Source organism: Oncorhynchus gorbuscha, linkage group LG06, assembly GCF_021184085.1.
Source record: "Oncorhynchus gorbuscha isolate QuinsamMale2020 ecotype Even-year linkage group LG06, OgorEven_v1.0, whole genome shotgun sequence".
Taxonomy (NCBI): domain Eukaryota; kingdom Metazoa; phylum Chordata; class Actinopteri; order Salmoniformes; family Salmonidae; genus Oncorhynchus; species Oncorhynchus gorbuscha.
In genome coordinates, this window is record NC_060178.1 from 100,129,376 (window position 1) to 100,150,718 (window position 21,343).

At 43.6% G+C, this 21,343-nt stretch overlaps 1 protein-coding gene across 2 annotated transcripts; it reads left to right on the forward strand.

The window, feature by feature from the left end:
• Window positions 1-6,912: 6,912 nt before the first annotated feature.
• On the forward strand, window positions 6,913-21,055 carry LOC124038624 (tumor necrosis factor alpha-induced protein 3-like). 2 transcript variants are annotated; one of them, XM_046354695.1, is made up of 9 exons: window positions 6,913-7,125; window positions 9,328-9,669; window positions 14,228-14,418; window positions 16,744-16,885; window positions 17,055-17,225; window positions 17,424-17,604; window positions 17,839-18,623; window positions 18,914-19,128; window positions 19,254-21,055. In XM_046354695.1, the coding sequence occupies exons 2-9, from the start codon at window positions 9,363-9,365 to the stop codon at window positions 19,530-19,532; spliced, it is 2,271 nt and encodes a 756-aa protein (XP_046210651.1). In that variant the 5' UTR covers window positions 6,913-7,125; window positions 9,328-9,362; the 3' UTR covers window positions 19,533-21,055. The 2 variants fall into 2 exon arrangements, with proteins under 2 accessions (XP_046210651.1, XP_046210650.1); XM_046354694.1 differs by lacking the exon at window positions 6,913-7,125 and adding an exon at window positions 7,680-8,299.
• Window positions 21,056-21,343: the final 288 nt, after the last annotated feature.

Here is a 21,343-nt window from a genome sequence, read left to right on the forward strand (position 1 = left end):
TTTATAAGAGAATCATCGAAATTGAAGAAATTCAGGCATTTATTAATCAAATACAGTCTTACTTTATCAAATGATTATCAAAAAATGCTATAATGACCAGGTCTGGCTTCTTATATGTTTCATGATGTTCCATTATTTCTAGTAGTTGTCATATATTATCTGTAATGTATCGTCCGTGTAAAAAACCTGTCTGATCAGGATGAACAATACATGGTAAAACCCTTTTAATTCTGAGTGCTATGCATTTCGCTAGTGTATTTGCATCACAACATTGAAGTGAAGGGGCCTCCAGTTTTTTAGATAGACAATCTTCATATTTGTCATCTGGGTCTTGTTTTAATAAAAGAGAAATCAGACCTTCCTGCTGAGTACCTGACAGACTACCAGTTCTATAGGAGTAGGTAAATCAATCTAACAATGGAGCTTTTAGTATATAAAAAAGTATTGATGTACCTCTACCGGTATGCCATCAAGCCCTGGGGTTTTTCCAGATTGAAAGGATTTAATAGCCTCAAAAGGTTATTCCTCTGGAATTTGGCCTTCACACTGATGTTTCTGTACATTTGTTAATTTTACATGTTTTATATTATTAGGAAAGAATTCCTGACTGTAATCTTCCTTCAGTGGTAGAGGATGAGATGACCTTCAGTGGTAGAGGTAAATTACCTTTTAATGGCATCAGACCGAGGCTCTGCATCTGTCCTCGTGCTCCTAGACCTTAGTGCTGCTTTGATACCATCGATCACCACATTCTTTTGGAGAGATTGGAAACCCAAATTGGTCTACACGGACATGTTCTGGCCTGGTTTAGATCTTATCTGTCGGAAAGATATCAGTTTGTCTCTGTGAATGGTTTGTCCTCTGACAAATCAACTGTACATTTCGGTGTTCCTCAAGGTTCCATTTTAGGACCACTATTGTTTTCACTATATATTTTACCTCTTGGGAATGTCATTCGAAAACATAATGTTAACTTTCACTGCTATGCGGATGACACACAGCTGTACATTTCAATGAAACATGGTGAAGCCCCAAAATTGCCCTCGCTAGAAGCATGTGTTTCAGACATAAGGAAGTGGATGGCTGCACATTTTCTACTTTTAAACTCGGACAAAACAGAGATGCTTGTTTTAGGTCCCAAGAAACAAAGAGATCTTCTGCTGAATCTGACAATTAATCTTAATGGTTGTACAGTGGTCTCAAATAAAACTGTGAATGACCTCGGCGTTACTCTGGACCCTGATCTCTCTTTTGAAGAACATATCAAGACCATTTCAAGGACAGCTTTTTTTTCCATCTACGTAACATTGCAAAAATCAGAAACCTTCTTTCCAAAAATGATGCAGAAAAATTCATCCATGCTTTTGTCACTTCTAGGTTAGACTACTGCAATGCTCTACTTTCCGGCTACCCGGATAAAGCACTAAATAAACTTCAGTTAATGCTAAATACGGCTGCTAGAATCCTGACTAGAACCAAAAAATTGGATCATATTACTCCAGTGCTAGCCTCCCTACACTGGCTTCCTGTCAAGGCAAGACTTGTGGAAGTCTACAATTTGTTTTCTGAGGTCTTGGCTGATTTCTTTTGATTTTCCCATGATGTCAAGCAAAGAGGCACTGGGTTTGAATGTAGGCCTTGAAATATATCCACAGGTACACCTCCAATAGACTCAAATGATGTCAATTAGCCTATCAGAAGCTTCTAAAGCCATGACATAATATTCTGGAATTTTCCAAGCTGTTCAAAGGCACATTCAGCTTAGTGTATGTGGAATTGTGATACAGTGAATTATAGGTGAAATAATCTGTCTGTAAACAATTGTTGGAAAAATGACTTGTGTCACGCACAAAGTTGATGTCCTAACCGACTTCCCAAAACTATAGTGTGTTAACAAGAAATTTGTGGAATGGTTGAAAAACTAGTTTTAATGACTCCAACCTAAGTGTATGTAAACATCTGACTTCAGCTGTTTCTGATATGGGCAGAAATCTTAAATTCTTGTTAATCTGACTGTACTGTCCAATTTACCGTAGCCATTTAAGTGAAATGATACCATGCTATTGTTTGAGGAGAGTGTACAATTCTGAACTTCAAAATGTATGAATGAACCAATTAGCCACATTTTGGCAATCTTGACACAACACTTTGAACATATATGCAATGGTTCATTGGATCAGTCTAAAACCTTGCACATACACTGCTGCCATCTCGTGGCCAAAATCTAAATTTCACCTGGGCTGGAATAATACATTATGGCCTTTCTCTTTCATTTCAAAGAAAAATCATGTTTTTCTTTGCATTATCTTTAACCAGATCTAATTTGTTATATTCTCCTACATTAATTTCACATTTCCACAAACTTCAAAGTGTTTCCTTTCAAATGATATCAAGAATATGCATGTCCTGAGCTACAGGCAGTTAGATTTCGGTATTTATTTTTAGGTGCAAATTTGAAAACAATAGTCCGATCCTTAAATAAAGTATTGTTTGGGGACTTATTTGTGTAGGAATGTAGCTGTTTTCTGGGTGATTTGTGATGTTTTATTTGTGCTTCCCATGCCTGTATTTCTTTATTTTTACGTGTATATGTTTTGGTATAATTGTGTATATTTGTATTGTATATACAGGGCACATTTGTAAAATAGACCAGGGTCTATTGTTGTTTCCCCCTTATAAAATAAAGGTTAAATATTTTATTTTACCATGAATGACTCAAACAATGAGATTTTGTTAGATATGTTTCCCTTTTTGTTACACGATTGACTGCATGCAGAATATCAACCCTGCACATACTACATGTACAGTAAAAGTTTAGATTTTGACCTGTTGAGAGAGTATGGATGCACTGATCCAGGGACATCTATTCTTACCCTAATCCTCACCATAACCATGAATTACCAAATGATGGGGATGACCCTGTATAAGGGATCAGGGCACCACTCGTGGTCATGGAAACCCTAGTTAGCCTAATCATCCTCAATCTAATCTCAGTATTAGGCTAACCAAGGAAGCACCTCACTCCCCAAATTCCTTTAACAGATGGCCTGACGTACGTCTCTCTGGACAGGGCACCTAGCTGTGTGGACCACACTGGGTTGCCAGAGGAAGGAGGGGGTAGTGGTTGAGTAGAGGCATATGGCCACAGCTCTGTCCCCTACTGATTGCTTGTCTCTGGGTAAGCCACCACTCTGCCTTAGCCCGTCCCTCTCCCAGACACACTCACTCCCGGACCGCGTCAACGCCTGGAAGATTGCAGCAGAGACATCCCTCTCCATCTGCACCTAAAGACATGCATGCCCCGACAATGAGGTGACTGGGTCACCGCCAGAACAGAAGCAGAGGGGCTGATGAGGAAGGAAGGATGCTGTGTGTGGGTTGGGAGGGTGGGACACATTAACAAGCTGTAATCTCAACTGCCTTATCCATAATGCTTTGTCTGGGCCAATTTACATGGTGTTATATGGTGTTACATGGTATGTTACCTGGTGTTACCTACATGGTGTTGCACCATTTGTGAAGAGAAGATAATCCATCATATTACTTTATTAGCGTTTCTCCCTCTCCCACTCCTTCTCGCTTTCCCTCCCTCCCTCCCTCCCTCCCTCCCTCCCTCCCTCCCTCCCTCCCTCCCTCCCTCCCTCCCTCCCTCCCTCCCTCCCTCCTTCTCTTTTTCCCTTTCTTTTTCCCTTTCTTTCTCCCTTTCCTTTTCCATCTCCCTCTACCTCTCTCTCTCTCTCTCTCTCTCTCTCTCTCTCTCTCTCTCTCTCTCTCTCTCTCTCCCCCTTCTCCCTCTCCATTCCTCTCTCTCCTTCTCCCCCCCTCTCCTCTCTCTCTCCCTGTTCTCTTTTGTTTGTTTGCATGTTTTATCATGGTTATTGTGCCAATCGTTACTGGCCCCTTAAAAACTACAAACAGCTTAATTGCTGGGCTGTAGAAAATGTGCATGTTTGTGACAGCCAAGAGTTTGGGATTAGTGTTAAAATGTGGCACCAAGCACATTTACACTATTTCCCCCTGAATATATTCCCAACTGAATAACAAGAACCTTAACAGGATCTGTTAAGGTCGAACATGGCTTTGTCACATTGTGATACGTGCCTGGACTACTGAACAGTCTCATTTTCAGACCAGTCTTCATATCAACAACAGAAAACAACAAACACTAATCATGAATACTGTCATTATGATGAAATCCCTAGCTGAAAAAAGTTTAATTTCTGTGTTGAGGACTGAGCAAATAAATAGCTGAGGATCATTTGTTTATAACAGTAAGTATATTGACAAAGGAAACCCCTATTGGTTCAAAATGTAATTCAAGGAAATTGTTTTCTCTGTTCAGATAGCATTTTGAGAATGTTGAATTGGAGCATAATCTACAGAATCCGCAGAAGAAAGACTGAAATTGAAGTTAAAGTTGTTAATTTGAGTAAATCAATTAACTGAATTAAAGAATTCTGATCTCATTAGCAATAACTAACACAGCTGAGAAAGCCACATTTATTTAAAATTTTATTTAGTTAATGTGGCACTTTATAGAGGTACTGTTTATATTTTTAAGCAACATATCAAACACGAATTTTTGGAAAACATTAGAAGCATTTATCAACACCTGAAATAAAAATGTGTATTTTATTCTTATAGGGGCAAATGAAGAAAATAAAGAGCACACAATCTATTATCAGTGAACATTTGTTTGTATTTATAATTTTCTATAAATTACACTTTAAAGAAAACAAAAAAATGTGATCATTTTTTATGACAAAGATGGTTTGCAACATTTCCAGTCTTGATGCACTTGTCAAAGAAATGTAAAAAATATGAAATGGTTGTGTTTTTCCTATAGGTTGCTACAGTCACACACTACAGTGTACAGCCCCTGCCTCACCTCTACAGCATGTCTCTGCTAATGCTCCCAGTCAGCGATACTAATCCTGGTAATCACTGCAGATGAGAGGGATAGATGGGATGGTGAAGGATCGCTGCTGCCATGTGTGTGATGGGAGGGCAGGGAGAGAGAGGAAGATCAATGGTGTCCTAAACCTATCAAAGTGCCAGTTTGTTTAATTGTTGGCACATCAACCGTGCAGACGAAAGCATCCACCTTCCTCCCTAACTCACTCATTACCATCACTCCAACTCTGTCCATAATACACCAGACTCCTCAACAACCTGACAACGGGACAGCAAACTGCCCTAAAAAAGGGGATTAAAATTGTAATCATATACGTGGGTTTTTTAGCATGCACACCATACTGTACCATTAGTTTCACAAATAAGTAATCATTTGCTAATGACAACATTATGTTGAGTCAGTTTAGGGGCAATTAAAGTGAGTGATATTTACATATGCCTAATGAATCACAGTGTGTGGCAGCTTGAGAGAGGCTAATGAATATTCATCCAGGCATTCTCAACCGTCGTCGCAGTTTATAAACTGATTTATGGTTGATTTGCCCTTTTAAAAAATGAAAATGTGCGCATCTCCCACAAGGAGGGAATGAACAATAAAGGCTGATTATAAAAATGTTTTAGTGGTAAACTGCCGGTGAGGAGAGCAGAGGCTTATTTTTATAGACTTCCCCTACTTACATAAAGAGCACGCCTTTGCGTTTTTGTGAAAAGTAAGGGACCAATCTGCCCACCTCCTTTCGGACTCAAGATGGCAATGGTGCCAATGGTATGGCAATGATTTGCCCTGTAATTTCCATGCTTGACAGTTAGGTTCTAACCCCTCAGGTGGAGATTCAACAGGCAATCAGTACATCACACAACCTCCATGGTTTATCATGCTAATACAACTGTCAGTTTAGCAGGTGCTACGCCACATGATAAAGAGCCAGGCAAGAAAATACAATAGGCTGTAGGATGTTCATAAATATAATTTTATGGTTATGTTATTTGTGTGGGCAAAATGCATTTACTGCACTTTAAAACTCAAAATGTCAAACAATGTGATCATAAGAGCACACCCGGCCATTCGGTTTATGTTTATGATACAACACTTTTTTCTTCCCAGTGCTTACAGTAGACAAAAGGAACTTTCGATTTGTTTCACGAAGTTCAGAAATGTAGCATGATAGAGAGCTGAGTGATACTTTGGTCCTGTTTACTGTAGCAGGTGATCCAATAAAGTCAAACATTTGCTGTGTATGACTGTGATTACATTTCTCATTGGTAAAGTCCATTGACCATTAGCAGGATCCCTTGAGAAAGGCAGCAGCCGAAATGTCAGGGCTGGCTAAATATTGAATACAATAAATGTAAAACACTTTGCAAGAACAAAGTTGTATATTTTTCGTGTTCACCCTATCTCCACATTAAAGTTCCATTGACCAAACCATACAATTAGAATTCTTGACTTATTCTATGTAACAAACCCTCATTGTTTACTGTGTATTAATCCATATTATCTCCTCTTTTTGTCTTGGTGTGAATAAACCATGGATTAAAACACAGCAGTAATCAACCTTAACAATAAGATTGTAGTTATTAAGCAGCTATGTGGAATAAGGCAACCACATGATAGTGAGGGAACCCATCAGCATTGTAATGTAAGACATGCCTGTACAACTAATTGTAGTTGATGATGTTGGGAACTCGTTTTGAGTGAGGTATGCTGGCACCATTTGTGTTTTGCACTTTTATGGAGTATTTTCAGAGTATGGAGCTTCTGCCTTTTGGATGAAGGACACCTTTAGTTCTGTGACATTCTCATCGTGGAACATGTCTGCCCCCTTGTGTTGCTTTTCCCTGAATTATTTATACAGCTTTGTCCAATAGATGGCACTGCTGCTTGATATCTAAAGACAATGAACCAGCTAGCTAGACTATGATGACTCAAGCTCCCCCCCCTTTATTTAACTAGGCAAGTCAGTTAAGAACAAATTCCTTTTCACAATGACAGCCTACCAGGGAACAGTGGGTTAACTGCCTTGTTCAGGGGCAAAACAATAGATGTTTACCTTGTCAGCTCAATGTTCTACACTGCACAGAGGGAGTTGCTATCTGGTAGAGGACCAGCTCTTTCCTGACTTCCTTCCTCTACAGTGGCTGCAAATGGCCTTCATCAGACTGCATTACACCAGAGGGGGAGCCCCTAAACAGTCTTTATATACAATGCAGGTAAAGTATGATGCTCTGTGTAGCTGAGGGTTATGCTGCTGCAAATAGCTGTCTATGTTGAGTAGACATGAGGTTATGGGTAATTACACATACCCTTTATATGGATTAGATGTGTTAATAAACTCAAATGAGTTGTGGGTAAGCCCCATCACCCTAGAAGTATTCTTTTAGATGAATCAGTAATCTCCATGTAAGTTTGCTTGCAAATCGTTTAAGTGCATGCTGTATAGGTGTAATTATGTGACTACAGTATGCTTCGCCTTCCAACACTGTAATTACCCCGCACCGCTCCAAAAACCTGGATATGTAAGTATGTGTGTCTTTCGGAGTGTTGGGTTAAAAGCGGAAGTCAAATTTTGGTTGGACCTTATGTGCAATTGACCAATAAAGTGATTTAAATCTTAATTGTATTTACTGTAGGCCTACCCACATGTAACAAACATGTAGTTATTTTTGAGAGGTCAGAGAGGCGGACCAGCAGCCATTCTAACCAAATGGACAATAAATTCCATTCCATTCTAATCCATTTCATTAAATTCTATTCAATTCCATTCCATTTCATTCTATTCCATGCTATTCTATTCATGGCAATGCATAGGATTGTGGAAATACATTTCTCCCATAATAAGACTAGGGTATGTAGGCCAACGTCTACATTTTTATCGTGGATCTGAGTCAGGATTTAGGTCAGAATTATGACTTATCTCATTCCAATGTAATAACTTTTTCTAGGGCTCGCTGTCTCATAAAACAATGACACTCCCTCTTTGTGCTCACTGACGCGCCTCCATTGTGCACAGTAGTTGGGACCATGCATTTCAGTGCGCTATTCGTCACCAACACGACCCAGAGAACGTAGCTTAATGGCGCTTTGCTCAGACACCCCCTATGTTTTGTGAGCTGTAACTGCGTCTGAAGGCTGTGAGAGATAAGTGGAAAGTCCCTAACACTGGAAATCCCCTTTGTCTGCCTGGGCTTTTCCGCAGTCTGCATGAACTACATTAAGTTGGAGGACGTGATCTATGCTTCGACATGTAGAGTAAACATACCAACATATAATTGATTGTGAAGAAGGCTGAATGGCGCTGTTTGGACTGCTGCCGTTACCCTGATTGAAGTGGCAGAGGACTACCAGGAGCATCCTTAGGGCTTTGTTGGTGGTCTTATTGCACAGGTAATATTCATTCATATTCTATATGTTTCTCTATCAATAATTGGAACTCACTTTCGTTTTAGCGTTTGAAATCTATATACTATACGTCGTTGCATTGTTGTGTTTCTGGGGAGACAGACCGAGGTTGCGCACGTCAGTGGGCGCCATTGTTTACGAAGACGTCACCCTCAAGCAATTAAATATGGAATTAATAGTTCATGTTACATTTTAACTATGTTTATGACAATACTCGCGATGCAATGTTACAATGTTTCGAACGTTGCTGTCAGAGGAATGGACTAAGTAATTCGAACGTCAGTCAGCAGGCTCCTGTTACTGTCTTTTGTGTCAACTGCAGCGCTCACGATTCCCCGTGCTCTGACCAAAGTCTGCCAATATTGAAAGAGCGACACTCTCCTTATTACATAGATATTTAGAGGTTATTCTACAATTACATTATGCGCTTTCAATGTAGGCTATACTGTAATTGATGAAGGATGCTTGAATAGTTTTGTCACTGTACACGGTGCAACAAATATACAGTGTATACATCTTATTTTATCACATTGTAGTTAGGTACCTCTTCAATAAGATCATAAGAGCCTATTGTTATGTTATAAGTAATGCCTGACTGACAAGTTCCTGTTTCAATGGTCCTCCAATTTGACAAATGGAAGGAACTGTAAGGGTTTTAAATAGTTCCATTCTTATGCATCAATCATTGCCAGTATATTCGAAGCATGACTTTTCTGTGATGGTGGTTGTGAGTGGGCCTTATTTTTTATTTTTTTTAACTAGCCTCTGCTTACAGCTGTCCTTTGGTTTAGGGTCTGAAAAATCACCTTCAGCTTGTAGAGGGTGCCTCTGTCCCATTGGGGCAACAGAGGTTGTGGGGGGATTCTAACTTGGAAAATAACACAAAAGCTGTCTTGTTTGTCTTTAGTCATGACCCCCACTTTGTCTAGTATTAGAAGTGGGCCATATAGTCCAGAGATCAGAACCACATGCTGCCAATGAAACCAACCAACAACTGTTTTCTTACTCTTCAGTTCTGCATTGATACACGTTACATCTGGTGAACACCATGTCCCAGGGACAGAATTTCCTGCCCAAGTTCCTCTTTGTGAGTAACCTGCTGAAAGCGGTCAAGATCCGGGAGCGGGTGCCCAACGATGTAGTGAAGCCTGCGGGCAGTGAAAGCCTGATGCACCACCTGCGGGGCATGCACCGGTACACACTGGAAATGATCAGCATGAGCCAGTTCCCTCAGGCCTTCCAACAGGTCATTCAGGCAGCCATCTTGGACAGGGCCATGCAGAGCTCCCTAGAGCAGGAGAAGAAGCTCAACTGGTGCCACGAGGTCAAGAAAATGGTACCACTGAGGACCAATGGTAATGTATTAGTTTGGTTTGGGTGCCTTGTTGGTCATTCCAGTAGGAAGGTAGGAGGTATTTGTGAAAAGAGGGGGGGGGGGGATTGAATGGTACCTAACATGACTCTGCAGATTTACAGTACAGTATTTGTAGATCATAACGTCTAGGGTACTTATGTGGGACATCCCAAAGCAGAAATTCTATGATGTCATACTGATAATTTCCCCTCCATTGATCTAAAGACCATGTTGACCGAGTTAATTCTGTTGACACATTCAAACTCTGTAATGATTTGTTTCTGTCTGCTTTGCAGTGGAGGTTTGGGTATACCCCATCTCTCAATAAGTAGCTAAGTGAGTTGGACCTTTATTCACAAATCACACAGCAAAAAACCCCACTTGTCTTGACTCACACGTGGGTTAGTGACCATGTCAATCATGTCATTTCATTGAATCATTGCAAAGATAGAATGTTATTGTCAGGTGGATATATAACCAGGTTATTAGGTTTATTGTCTTATTAAGGGTAATATCTTACCTCACTCAAAACTAGTTCCCAACATCATCAACTAGAATTAGTTGTACAGGCATGTCTTACATTACAATGCTGATGGGTTCCCTCACTATCATGTGGTTGCCTTATTCCACATATAGCTGCTTAATAACTACAATCTTATTGTTAAGGTTGATTACTGCTGTATTTTAATCCATGGTTTATTCACACCAAGACAAAAAGAGGACATAATATGGATTAATACACAGTAAACAATGAGGGTTTGTTGATCCTTTGCCATTTTAATGCTGTCACACCATAGTAACAGTACATGAAACGTGAATAAAAGGCTCATGTATTTTCCCTATATGTTGAAACTAAAGTAATTCCAGTAAAATTATAGTGATAAGAGAAGTTTGTCTTCCTGTAAATCCAATCCAGAAAGACCCTTGACATGATACATATTTCCTTTCTATTGAGTTAGTGGAATTTCCTCATATAAGTCTCTGGAGGGCCCACCCATGCCGAAATTTGGAAAATATAGAAGTCTTTGGAGGGCCCAGACAGGCCTTGATTTAGAATATATAGAAGTCTCTGGAGGGCTTAGCCAGACCTTGATTTGGGAAATTATAGTATAGAGTAGCTTTTCCTATGAATGACATAGCAGCTATGACTTTTAGACTGAGGAGGACCACTCTGTCTGTTGCTGGCTGGCTGGCTGCTGACTCACTGGAATGAATCCATTGCGTAAGGTGACTGGTGAATAAGGACAGGACAGGAGTGGTAGAGGACTAGGGGAGGACAGGACAGGACCAGAGAGGTAGAGGAGGACTGTACCGGAGAGGTAGAGGAGGACAGGAGAAATAGAGGAGGACATATTGGCCATATACCACAAATACCTTATTGCCTTATCACTATTATAAACTGGTTACCAACGTAATTAGACCAGTAAATTGTACTTTTTTGTTATAGCCATGGAATACGGTCTGAAATACCATGGCTTTCAGCCAATCAGCATTCAGGACTCAAAACAACCAGTTTATATTACATATTATATAGTTGTAATAGTAATGCACATATTATGATAGTGATACACATTACAAAGGTATAATATTTGAGAGCATACAGTATGTAAAAACAGTGTTGCACTTATCGCAACACAGTGTCCACCTCTACTGGTGTTTTCAGCACGCTGTCCACCTCTACTGGTGTATTTGACACGCTGTCCACCTTCACTGGTGTATTCGACACGCTGTCCACCTCTACAAGTGTATTCGACACGCTGTCCAACTCTACTGGTGTTTTCGACACTCTGTCCAAATCTACTGGTGTTTTCAACACGCTGTCCATCTCTACTGGTATATTTGACACGCTGTCCACCTCCACTGGTGTATTCGACACGCTGTCCACCTCTACTAGTGTATTCGACACGCTGTCCAGCTCTACTGGTGTATTCGACAGGCTGTCCACCTCTACTGGTGTATTCGACACGCTGTCCACCTCTACTGGTGTATTCGACACACTGTCCACCTCTACTGGTGTATTCGACACCCTGTCCACCTCTACTGGTGTATTCGACACCCTGTCCACCTCTACTGGTGTATTCGACACGCTGTCCACCTCTACTGGTGTATTCGACACGCTGTCCACCTCTACTGGTGTATTCGACACCCTGTCCACCTCTACTGGTGTATTCGACACACTGTACACCTCTACTGGTGGATTTGACACGCTGTCCACCTCCACTGGTGTATTCGACACGCTGTCCACCTCTACTGGTGTATTCGACACGCTGTCCACCTCCACTGGTGTATTCGACACGCTGTCCAACTCTACTGGTGTATTCGACACGCTGTCCACCTCTACTAGTGTATTTTACACGCTGTCCACCTCTACTGGTGTATTCAACACGCTGTCCCCTCTACTGGTGTTTTCGACACGCTGTCCACCTCTACTGGTATATTTGACACGCTGTCCACCTCTACTGGTGTATTCGACACCCTGTCCACCTCTACTGGTGTATTCGACACACTGTACACCTCTACTGGTGGATTTGACACGCTGTCCACCTCTACTGGTGTATTCGACACGCTGTCCACTTCCACTGGTGTATTCGACACGCTGTCCAACTCTACTGGTGTATTCGACACGCTGTCCACCTCTACTAGTGTATTTGACAAGCTGTCCACCTCTACTGGTGTATTTGACATGCTGTCCACCTCTACTGGTGTATTCGACACACTGTCCACCTCTACTGATGTATTCGACACGCCGTCTACCTCTACTGGTGTATTCGACATGCTGTCCACCTCTACTGATGTATTCGACACGCTGTCCACCTCTACTGATGTATTCGACACGCTGTCCACCTCTACTGGTGTATTCGACATGCTGTCCACCTCTACTGGTGTATTCGACACACTGTCCACCTCTACTGATGTATTCGACACGCCGTCTACCTCTACTGGTGTATTCGACATGCTGTCCACCTCTACTGATGTATTCGACACGCTGACCACGTCTACTGATGTATTCGACACGCTGTCCACCTCTACTGATGTATTCGACACGCTGTCCATCTCTACTGGTGTATTCGACACGCTGTCCACCTCTACTGGTGTATTCGACACGCTGTCCACCTCTACTAGTGTACTCGACACGCTGTCCACCTCTGCTGGTGTTTTCAACACACTGTCTACCTCTACTGGTGTATTCAACATGGCGGAAGACAAAAAGAGGAAGGCCGAAGGTATTCAGTGTCGGAACTCAGAACTTCTTCTTTTAGGTAAAGAAATATGCGGGTGTAAAATATAAAAATATATCATACCACACAAAAATGAGATCTCTATTGGTTGTTGGTGAAGCTCGTGAATAGAAAACATTCCAGCCGAGCCAAGCACCGCCCCTCTGGAAAGTCCAGGGCCACATGTCTCGGATGTCTCTGGAGTAGCTGACAAGGGGAAGAAAGAGTCAAATGGCAGCTTCACGGCACTTAGTCACAGAGAACCACAATCAGGGAAATTCCTCTCTTTGGTGTGGCAGGCAGCAGGGTATTTCAAATGCTTTAGGCCCATTTTGTTACAATGACAAAAAGACCCCACCTCCCTGCAGTAAGAGTCAGACGGTTTGTCTGCCAGATGGTTTATCATTGATTTCTTAAACTAGGAATTAAACCTGCAAATGCAACTTTACCTGATTTACTCATTTTGCCCATCTGTCTGCCTCTCCAGTCATCACTGAAGGCTTGTTATTTCATTCTCTTATTTAGTTTAGGTTGTTTTAGTGTTAACGTGCCAAGGGAGCATATGACGGCCTAATTAAACTACAGTTAGAGTTTAAACCAATACTGTATGTGTCATTGGCCTAGTGGTCCAGTCTGTTTTAGCCATGTTGTATGGCATGAAGACGACCATAGAAGACAACACATGGAAAGCGACGAAAGTACACCACACAAACCAACAGTGCTGATATTCTGTGACATAATTTCCACTGTAAGGTGATGAATGGTGGTCAGATATAACAAACCCAACAGTGCTGATAGTCTATGATATCAAACTTTCTCAGGCCATTTTATATTTCCTCTGTAATGGTGGTCAGATATAACAGATGCCTAAAGAGCGCTGCAAGAGCTGCTCTGGAAATCCCCTCTCCTTTTCCTCCTTTTTCTCAGAGCGATACAGGTCTTTGTCGGCGATGGATAGTTTTGCTGTCAATAACTCGCAGTCTTACCTGTGGTGATGGGAAGTTTGTATTTCACAAACACAGAATCATAGTAAAGAGTTGTATTAGTAACGGAACTGTAGATAAACTTACCCTCCACTCTACATGCCTGGATCAAACCAGATGGAACTTTACAAAGTTTGAATGTGTGAACATAATAAATTCTCAGCAACAAAGGAGTGATCAAATTAAGAATCAAATCAAATCAAATGTATTTATATAGCCCTTCGTACATCAGCTGATATCTCAAAGTGCTGTACAGAAACCCAGCCTAAAACCCCAAACAGCAAGCAATGCAGGTGTAAGAGCCAACACTTGTATGTAATATCTGCCCCCATATGTCATTGCTTTGTGTGTGTTGCAGGAGATGGGAACTGTCTTCTCCATGCTGCCTCTCAGTACATGCTGGGGGTGCAGGACACAGACCTGGTCCTGAGGAAGGCCCTGCACAGTGTGCTCAAGGAGAACGAAACAGGCAACTTTAGAGCCCGTTTCCAGACAGAGCTACTGCAGTCTCAGGAGTTCACCCAGACTGGCCTGCGTTACAGCACTATGGTGAGGAACGGAGGCCCCCTCTACGACCAGGATTGTGTTTGAATAACAGACCTCCTCCATGACCAGGATGGTGTTACTATAGCAGACCTCCTCTATGACCAGGATGGTGTTACTATAGCAGACCTCCTCTATGACCAGGATGGTGTTACTATAGCAGACCTCCTCTATGACCAGGATGGTGTTACTATAGCAGACCTCCTCTATGACCAGGATGATGTTACTATAGCAGACCTCCTCTATGACCAGGATGGTGTTACTATAGCAGACCTCCTCTATGACCAGGATGGTGTTACTATAGCAGACCTCCTCTATGACCAGGATGGTGTTACTATAGCAGACCTCCTCTATGACCAGGATGATGTTACTATAGCAGACCTCCTCTATGACCAGGATGGTGTTACTATAGCAGATCTCCTCTATGACCAGGATGGTGTTACTATAGCAGACCTCCTCTATGACCAGGATGGTGTTACTATAGCAGACCTCCTCTATGACCAGGATGGTGTTACTATAGCAGATCTCCTCTATGACCAGGATGATGTTACTATAGCAGACCTCCTCTATGACCAGGATGGTGTTACTATAGCAGATCTCCTCTATGACCAGGATGGTGTTACTATAGCAGACCTCCTCTATGACCAGGATGGTGTTACTATAGCAGACCTCCTCTATGACCAGGATGGTGTTACTATAGCAGACCTCCTCTATGACCAGGATGATGTTACTATAGCAGACCTCCTCTATGACCAGGATGGTGTTACTATAGCAGACCTCCTCTATGACCAGGATGGTGTTACTATAGCAGACCTCCTCTATGACCAGGATGGTGTTACTATAGCAGACCTCCTCTATGACCAGGATGATGTTACTATAGCAGACCTCCTCTATGACCAGGATGGTGTTACTATAGCAGACCTCCTCTATGACCAGGATGATGTTACTATAGCAGACCTCCTCTATGACCAGGATGGTGTTACTATAGCAGACCTCCTCTATGACCAGGATGATGTTACTATAGCAGACCTCCTCTATGACCAGGATGGTGTTACTATAGCAGACCTCCTCTATGACCAGGATGGTGTTACTATAGCAGACCTCCTCTATGACCAGGATGATGTTACTATATCACCCAGGTCTGTTACTAGTATCACCCAGGTCTGTTGGTGGTTTCACCCAGGTCTTTTCGTAGTATCACCCAGATCTGTTAGTAGTATCACCCAGGTCTGGTAGTAGTATCAACTGTTGGTAGTATCACCCAGGTCTGTTAGTAGTATCACCCAGGTCTGTTAGTAGTATCACCCAGGTCTGTTAGGAGTATCACCTGTTACTAGTATCACCCAGGTATGTTAGTAGTATCACCTGTTACTAGTATCACCCAGGTATGTTAGTAGTATCACCCAGGTCTGTAAGTAGTTTCACCCAGGTCTGTCAGTAGTATCACCCAGGTCTGTCGGCAGTATCACCCAGGTATGTTAGTGGTATCACCTGTTAGTAGTATCACTCAGGTCTGTTAGTAGTATCACCCAGGTCTGTAAGTAGTTTCACCTAGGTCTGTCAGTAGTATCACCCAGGTCTGTTAGTAGTATCACCCAGGTATGTTAGTAGTATCACCCAGGTCTGTTACTAGTATCACCCATGTCTGTTACTAGTATCACCCAGGTCTGTTGCTAGTATCACCCATGTCTGTTGCTAGTATCACCCAGGTCTGTTGCTAGTATCACCCAGGTATGTTAGTAGTATCACCTGTTGCTAGTATCACCCAGGTCTGTTAGTAGTTTCACCCAGGTCTGTTAGTAGTATCACCTGTTGCTAGTATCACCCAGGTCTGTTGCTAGTATCACCCAGGTCTGTTAGTAGTATCACCTGTTGCTAGTATCACCCAGGTCTGTTAGTAGTTTCACCCAGGTCTGTTAGTAGTATCACCTGTTGCTAGTATCACCCAGGTCTGTTAGTAGTTTCACCCAGGTCTGTTAGTAGTATCACCTGTTGCTAGTATCACCCAGGTCTGTTGCTAGTATCACCCAGGTCTGTTAGTAGTATCACCTGTTGCTAGTATCACCCAGGTCTGTTGCTAGTATCACCCAGGTCTGTTAGTAGTATCACCTGTTGCTAGTATCACCCAGGTCTGTTGCTAGTATCACCTAGGTCTGTTAGTAGTATCACCTGTTGCTAGTATCACCCAGGTCTGTTAGTAGTATCACCTGTTGGTAGTATCACCAACTGTGGTTAGTAGTATCACCCAGGTCTGTTAGTAGTATCACCTGTTAGTAGGATCATGATGTTTATAGCAGCTAAATAGGTTGTAATTGATTATTCTTCTGTCAGAATTGGGAGGAGGAATGGGAGAAGATCATCAAGATGGCTTCGCCTGTGTCCAGCCGCAATGGGCTGCAGTTTGACTCCCTGGAGGACATGCACATCTTTATCCTCTCCAACATCCTCCGCAGGCCCATCATCATCATCGCAGGTACAGCCTTCCTCAATGGACCCTCTCATCACTCAGTTCATCAGAAGTTCAAACGCAGACGTATATGCAGTTTCTGTAGGTCTTTCTGTAGATTTGTCCTCTACAGCAGTAGAAGCAGTCAGTGTGCTGTATTGTGTTCAGTGACTAACTCATGGCTGTATCCTTACAGACCAGGTGCTGCGCAGCATGAGGTCTTGCTCCTCCTTCTCTCCCCTCAACGTGGGGGGCATCTACCTTCCTCTGCACTGGCCTCCAAGGGAGTGCTACAAGTACCCCATAGTGCTCGGCTACGACTCCCAGCACTTTGCCCCCCTCATCACCATCAAAGACAGTGGCCCAGGTGTGAACAGTAACCGTCGTTGATAGATTACTGTGTTGAGAAGTGCTTGTAGGATGAGGGGGAATGTGACCTATCTTCCACATCTTACTAAATTGGGTCATTTATTGTGCTGTTTTGGTGTACAGTGTCATTGTGTCCCAGAAAGGTGCTAGCTATATACTACTTCCTGTTTATCATCATTATGACTGTGTGCCCCAGAGATCCGAGCAGTGCCACTGATCAACCCGGGCCGCGCGGGCTTCGAGGAGCTCAACGTGCACTTCTTGATGGAGAAGGAGCAGACGCAGAAGGAGAGGCTTCTGAAGGACTACCTAATGCTGATGGAGATCCCTGTCATTGGACTGGGCTACGATACCACACGCATCATCAACGCTGCCAGGTGGGTGGGACTCTAGAGCCATGGAGAACGATAGAGAAAAGGATGTAAAGCACTGTTTAAAAAGCACAATACAAATCTGTTTTTAAAAAGTCTTTGTGGCATAATAGTGCTTTATTTATTGGGGTGGGTCAAGTTGAGAACCAATTGTCATTATTGACGACCTGGCAGCCTGGCCAAGAGGTGTATAATTATACTATCAGTAGTATTGAGTGTGTTGCGTGCTGCCTTTCCCAGGCTGGATGAAGGGAACCTACCTGAGGACATGAACCTGATGGAGGACTACCTCCAGTTGGTCAACCACGAGTACAAGCGCTGGCAGGAGGACAAGGACCAACTGTGGGCCCCCCACCCCCATAGACCACCCCCCTTCTCCGTGTCTCAGCTGTCCCTCATCGAGATCCGATGTGCCACACCACGATGCACCTTCTACGTCTCCGTGGACACCCAGCCACACTGCCACGAGTGCTTTGAGAAACGCCAGGGCCAGCCTAACGGGAGGATAGAGTCTGCCCCTACGAAAGGCGGAAATCAGGCTTGTGAGCCAGGGTGTAGTAGTAGAGTACGGCCCAGCCCTTCTGGCTACCTGGCGGTGTTATCCAGCCCGCTCTCCGTCGCTACATCGCGCTCGGCGTCATGCTGTTACAGCGAAACCCACGCCATGAAGTGCAAGATGCCTGGCTGCGTTTTCACCCGCAGCAAGGAGCACAATGGTCTGTGTGAACACTGCTTTAACAGCCGGCAGAATGCACCAGGAAGGTGCGGCATGTGCCACCAGGAGGCCTTCAGGATATTTAACGGACTGTGCCCCCCTTGCTTCCAGAGTACTGGCACAGAGCGGGGTGAGGAGCCCCAGCCGCCGGCAGCAGCGTCCTCTTCTGGGTCGCTATGGACCCAGCCCCCGCCCAGGGAATCTGAGTGCTCGGGCCGACCCTGTAAACGGTCGGGATGCCAGTTCTTTGGGACTCAACAGAAGCGTGGATTCTGCACCATCTGCTATGTGGACTATCAGACCAACCACCGTAAGTCTAACCAGATGCTTGTTCTTAGTCATTTTAACAAGAAATGCTTTTCTTTTCATGTCTCAGCAAAATATATAGAAGGAATCAGGCCACATCAAAAGCCACAGCTGTCATGTCTTATCTTGGTGTACTTATTTCAGTATACTGAGAAACAGCATGAAACTGACTCTATGTTTATACCAGACAGAACTGGAAAAGCTGCAAATTTACCTGAATCTCAAGAATAGTTGATATTGTGTGTGGTCATATGTTAGTTTGACATGTGGTTTCTCTGGGTTTATCTCCTCCAGTAGGGACCCTTCCTCCTCCTGCTCCAATCCAGACTCACCGTGCGTCAGAGGCAGGCTTCCAGAATGCTTTGCGCTGTCAGGGCCTGGGGTGTGGGGCCATGGGCAATGCCATGCTGGAGGGCTACTGTAACAAGTGCTTCTTTAAAGAGCAGAGCTCCAGGTTCAACCAGAATGCTACCAGGGCTCCCGGTGCCCACTCCCCTCCACTGGTCATGGTGAGTGTCTCACTCCCTCTCACACAGGGCCCAGTGGCTGTACACCACATCTTGAATTGAAAATCATTTTTACAGTTTCAGAGTGTAGAATGATTTGTTTCCTCTTTGTTTTTCTCTATCTGCAGCGGACTGCTAAACCAGAACAAGACAAACCCAGAAAGACCCAGACCCAGGCCACGTGCAGGTGGAATGGCTGCAGTAACTTCTCCCCCGGCTGCACAGACCCGTGTCCAGAGTGCCGGGCCACACGGGGGCAGAGAGCGAGCCGCAGGGAGAGGGCAGGGGCACCTAAGGAGACGATGAAGCAGAGTTGTAAAGCCCAAGGCTGTGACCACTATGCCAACATAGAGAAGCAAGGCTTCTGTAACGAATGTGACCACTTTAAGCAGGTCTACAGGGGGTGAGCCCAAAGGTTTGGGGAAGATTAAAATGGTCGTGCCACCATGCTAGTCAAAGCATCTCTGAAACTAGTGACCCTAAGGCCAGACGCCCGTTTTAACATGTGCTCATGAAGAGAAAAGAGCAGGGGCAGTAGAAATGGCAGGCAGAATACCTCTTAGTGCAATTATTATTATCCCACGTGTACAGGATGAAAGGTGAGGTATACGTGTCAGACAACGGACAACGTGTACAGTATCATGCTGTACTACTGATTGTATCTTGAAAAAGCGCAATACCTAAGCTGCTTAATAATACGGCCAAGCAATCGACCAAAATTCTGACAACTGCAAAGTTGTGCCAAAGCCATCACGACCACTAACAAAATGAGAGTTTGGTCAGTAGAAATGTGGTTTAAACAGGATTAGGTACAGTCAAAACTGTTATATACCTAGACAGCTAATGTACAGTATCTGAGTGATTGTGAGTGGGCAGTACCCTTAAGTACTGAATGGTGCTACTTGAACAGAAGTGAAACGTAGAGGTTATGTTACATGACAGAGAAAAACGGTAGTTAAAACTCCATAATATTCAACCTCAGTACATATGCTGTTGTGTTCTTGTTTTCAACCTCTCCCACCACCACACAGATGTCTACAGGCAGTACATATGCTGTTGTGCTCTTGTTTTCAACCTCTCCCACCACCACACAGATGTCTACAGGCAGTACATATGCTGTTGTGTTCTTGTTTTCAACCTCTCCCACCACCACACAGATGTCTACAGGCAGTACATATGCTGTTGTGTTCTTGTTTTCAACCTCTCCCACCACCACACAGATGTCTACAGGCAGTACATATGCTGTGTGCTCTTGTTTTCAACCTCTCCCACCACCACACAGATGTCTACAGGCAGTACATATGCTGTTGTGCTCTTGTTTTCAACCTCTCCCACCACCACACAGATGTCTACAGGCAGTACATATGCTGTTGTGTTCTTGTTTTCAACCTCTCCCACCACCACACAGATGTCTACAGGCAGTACATATGCTGTTGTGCTCTTGTTTTCAACCTCTCCCACCACCACACAGATGTCTACAGGCAGTACATATGTCGTTGTGACGTTGTTTGCTGTCAACCACGTTTTGCATCTCTACTGTAGAAGTCCAAGTTAGCGCTTGTCCTGAGAGTTGTACCATGTTACAGTGTGTTCTCTATGTGGTAATGCTGGGCAATTACCTTCACACGGACTCCTAGTTAATGAGTTACTTATAGATGAGAGCAGAGTTCAGTTGATCTCGTCCAATGGGATTGCCAGTGAGGAAAGGAGTGTGTGTTTGGAGGTAAGGAAGGAGAACATAAAGGCAGGAGAAATCCCCGTAGAGCTCAACACCCCATTCAGAGGAGGGAGAACATAAATCCAGGAGAAATCCCCGTAGAGCTCAACACCCCATTCAGAGGAGGGAGAACATAAATCCAGGAGAAATCGCTGTAGAGCTCAACACCCCATTCAGAGGAGGGAGAACATAAATCCAGGAGAAATCCCCAGCTCAACACCCCATTCAGAGGAGGGAGAACATCAACACCCCATTCAGAGGAGGGAGAACATAAATCCAGGAGAAATCCCGTAGAGCTCAACACCCCATTCAGAGGAGGGAGAACATAAATCCAGGAGAAATCCCCGTAGAGCTCAACACCTCATTCAGAGGAGGGAGAACATAAATCCAGGAGGGAGAACATTAAATAAATCCAGGAGAAATCCCCGTAGAGCTCAACACCCCATTCAGAGGAGGGAGAACATAAATCCAGGAGAAATCCCGTAGAGCTCAACACCCCAT